The 3,872-nt window shown below is 34.5% G+C and overlaps 1 protein-coding gene across 1 annotated transcript; it reads left to right on the top strand.

Moving 5' to 3' along the window:
* The first annotated feature begins 293 nt into the window (after window positions 1-293).
* LOC133331737 (uncharacterized) lies at window positions 294-874 on the top strand. Its single transcript, XM_061540114.1, has 3 exons — window positions 294-457; window positions 520-783; window positions 850-874. Exons 1-3 carry the CDS (start codon window positions 294-296, stop codon window positions 872-874), a joined length of 453 nt encoding a protein of 150 aa, XP_061396098.1.
* The last annotated feature ends 2,998 nt before the right edge of the window (window positions 875-3,872 follow it).

Raw genomic sequence — 3,872 nt, 5'->3', positions numbered from 1 at the left:
GTTTAATATACCCGTAGTGGTGAAGGGTATGATATAGTCGGCCCAGTCCGACTTTACTACTTTCCTTACTGGTTATATCATAATAGATATATTCATTATCAGAATATATATTTTTTAATCTCTAACTCACTATTAATTCTATTGAAATCTTCATAAAAAGGTTCAAATGACCGATACACAGATCTATACGATGTGGGATCAAAACATACTGTAAAAAGTACAAGGAAGTAGTTGAATATATTGTCAAATTGTAAAAACAAATTTTTCAAATTTACAAATTACAAATTCAAAATATGTCTAAATGTCGAAAAGATGGAGACTGGTTCTACACTGAATCTAAACCACTTACGTTGAAAACTACAACCCACGAAATGTTAGAAGCGGAGCAAAAAAATTCTGCAAAGTCAAAAATTATTGGTCGTAAACAATTAAATTTCCAATCGTATCCTATGAATGAGTAAGTATGGAGAATGCAATGAGGCCACATTGAATTAATTTTTTATTCACCACCACTAATAGTTTCCGTTTTAATTTGATGCGTTTCAATGAACCGCAAATATTACCACTGACCACATCATATCGTCGGGATTATGCGCCACCCTTTCCATCATATCCATGCAAACCAAAAACCAAAGATGAGTCAAATATACCAGATCCATTGTTTAATCGTAAACCACCCAGTGAGTTCGGAATGCGACAAACATCTAAATTTAAATTTATGGATGATCAATTTGTAAATTTGTCCGAGTCGCGTAAGAAAATTAATTTTATGCGGCAAATGAGGTAAGCAATTTGAAATTGAATAGACTTTTTAAAAAATTAAATATTTTTTTTTAATTTTGTTTGTAGGAATGCTCATTTTAAATTGGTATAGGCCATTAGTTGAATGTAAACTACCTAAACACAACTGATATTACTATCGGAATAAAATCATTTAAAATAATTCTTATTCACCTCAACTCATTCAAAATTAGTTCTACACTTAATTTGGTAAGCTATGGCAAATTTCGACGCAATGGAATAAACATCAGGTATTTATTTCACAACTTGCATTAATTCAAACGAAGAGATATATTTGAATCTGAACCGATTCAACTAAACTTAGTATACGTTCAATAGGGTATGATCTGCAAAATTTCGTATCAATCGGTTAAACATTGGCGCTTGATAAACTGTTGAATCATTACCAATTTTCAGTAATTTTAGTAGGTTTGCCATTCCGTTTGCAACGTTTTTCGAAATAGCCATCGAAGACGCCATATAGAATATATATTCTGAATCAGAATCTGATTCAATGTCGATTAAGCCCTGCCCGTCTGTCTGTTGAAGTCACTATCGAGATCGTAATAATTAAGATAGAGCTCTGATATTTTGCACAGGCATTGCTAGGTACTTCTAGGATGTTTGGTGTAGCAATTTGTTTAGCCCCCATATAACAGTACCCCAATATTCGGTATTTTGAGGACTTTTTATTTAACGGAATTGACTGTAATTTGGTATTTAGGGTTCTCAATGTTTAAAGAACCTGCCTACTAAAAATTATTAATATTGAATCAAGGTTTGATAACCTCCAATATTCGGTATTCACATCTTTTTCATCAGAATTGGCTATAAGTATCTATTTTGGACTCTTATTGGGCATTCAAAAATTATCAATATGGGTTCCCGTTTTGGTGTAGCCCCAGTTTTTGGCATGTTCAAGGTACAAGCCCAGCCGGAGTGCATGCAGCTCAAGAGCAGTGGTGCACCATTTACGTAAAATGGGACTAAAGAATATATGAGAGTTGTACTTTAATCTGAACCGATTTCAAATTAAATTTCGTGAATAATTACATAAAATCGGACGAAAATCGGACATAAAATAGGACGAAAATATATATGGGAGCTATGTCTATATCTAAATCTATTTCAACAAAACTTAATGGACGTCAACATGCAGTAATTTCAGGACGCTATGCAGAATTTTGACTCAATTGGAAAAACATTGACAGTATGGTGTACCATTTACATGAAATCGGAGGAAACTATATATGTGAGCTATATCTAAATCTAAACCGATTACAACAAAACTTCGCATACATCAATTTGGACCTAATTTAGTACGAGGTGCAAAATTTTGTGTCAATCTGCCTAAGTTTGGCTCCTGGTGCTTCAATTTCATAAAATCAGACGAAACTATAAATCTGAACCGATTTCAACAAAACTTTGCATACATCAATCTGGACCTAAGTCAGTAGTCTGTGCAAAATGTTGTCTCAATCGGAGCAATATTGACAGTATTGTGTACAATTTACTTAAAATCGGATGAAACTATACATGGGAGCTATATCTAAATCTTCCGATCCGATCCGATTTCAACAAAACTTTGCGAACTTAAATTTGGACCTAATTCAGTATTCTGTGCAAAAATTTTGTCTCAATCGGACCAATATTGGGAGTTTGGTGCAGCATTTACATAAAATCGGACGAAATTATGTATGGGAGCTATATATAAATCTGAACCGATAGGGTTCGTTCTTTGGGCAAGTAAGTGACATGTGCCAAATTTCATTGAAATCGGATCATAAATGCGACCTGTACTTCGTTCACAAAAATACATGGACTGACAGACGGACAAATCGACTCAGAATATGATTATATTCATATTCTCGAAAGGAACCATGGGCCTAAGTCGATTCCTTTTGCGTGTTACAAACATATGCACAAAGCCTTAATACCCTGTGCCACAGTGTAATGAAGGGTATAAACAGAGCCGAACAATGAGTGGAGGATGTATTGAGAGAAATGCATTTTTATACCCTTCACCACACTGTGGCACAGGGTATTATGTCTTTGTGCATATGTTTGCAACAGGCAAAAATAATCTAGATAGATCCATGGTTCCTTTTGAGAATATGCATAGAATCATTTCTGAGTCGATTTATGCATGTCCGTTTGTCCGTCCGTCCATGTATTTTTGTGAACAAAGTACAGGTCGCATTTATTATCCGATCTGGATGAAATTTGGCATATGTCACTTATTTGGCCTAAAGACGAACCCTATTAAAATTGGAGAAAATCGGTTCAGATTTAGATATAGTTCCCATATATAGTTTCGTCCGATTTAATGTAAATGGTGTACCAAAGTCCCTATATAACTTTCGATTTGCACGAAATTTGGTATAGCCTACTGAATTAGGTCTAAAATAATGTGTTCTAAGCTTTGTGAAAATCGGTTCAGATTTAGATATAGTTCCTGTATATAGTTTCGCTGGATTTTATGTAAATGGTGCACCGAAGTCCCTGAAAATCATTTGATTTGCACGAACTTTGGTGATATCTTTCGATTTGCACGAAATTTGGCACAGCGTACTGAATTAGCTCAAGAATGATGTGTGTTAAGTTTCCTGAAAATCGGTCCAGATTTAGATATAGCCCCCATATCTATTTTCGTCCGATTTTATGTAAATGGTATACCAAAATCCCTATATATCTTTCGATTTGCACGAAATTTGGCACAGCGTAATGAATTAGGTCTAGAATGATGTGTGTTAAGTTTTCTAAAAATCGGTCCAGATTTAGATATAGCTCCCATATATATTTTCGTCCGTTTTAATGTAAATGGTGTACCAAAGTCTCTATTTATCTTTCGATTTGCCGGAAATTTGGCACAGCGTAATGAATTAGGTCTAGAATGATGTGTGTTAAGTTTCCTGAAATCGGTCCAGATTTAGATATAGCTCCCATATATTTTTTCATCCGATTTAATGTAAATGGTGTACCAAAGTCCTTATAAATCTTTCGATTTGCACGAAATTTGGCGTAGCGTAATGAATTAGCTACAGCATGATGTGTGTTAAGTTTCCTGAAAATCGGTTCAGACTTAGATATAG

This window comes from Musca vetustissima, unplaced genomic scaffold (genome assembly GCF_032173495.1).
Source record: "Musca vetustissima isolate MV318-11 ecotype Yass unplaced genomic scaffold, APGP_CSIRO_Mvet_v1 utg165247, whole genome shotgun sequence".
Taxonomy (NCBI): Eukaryota; Metazoa; Arthropoda; class Insecta; order Diptera; family Muscidae; genus Musca; species Musca vetustissima.
The sequence above is the reverse complement of the archived record's forward strand: the minus strand, read 5'-3'. Positions and strand labels throughout refer to the sequence as shown.

Excerpts from the sequence above, each read along its gene's own strand:
- LOC133331737 (XM_061540114.1), top strand. The coding sequence starts at position 294 with ATGTCTAAATGTCGAAAAGATGGAGACTGGTTCTACACTGAATCTAAA. Across the intron at positions 458-519 it reads CAATCGTATCCTATGAATGA|TTTCCGTTTTAATTTGATGC; the intron begins GTAAGTATGGAG and ends CACCACTAATAG. Across the intron at positions 784-849 it reads AATTTTATGCGGCAAATGAG|GAATGCTCATTTTAAATTGG; the intron begins GTAAGCAATTTG and ends TTTTGTTTGTAG.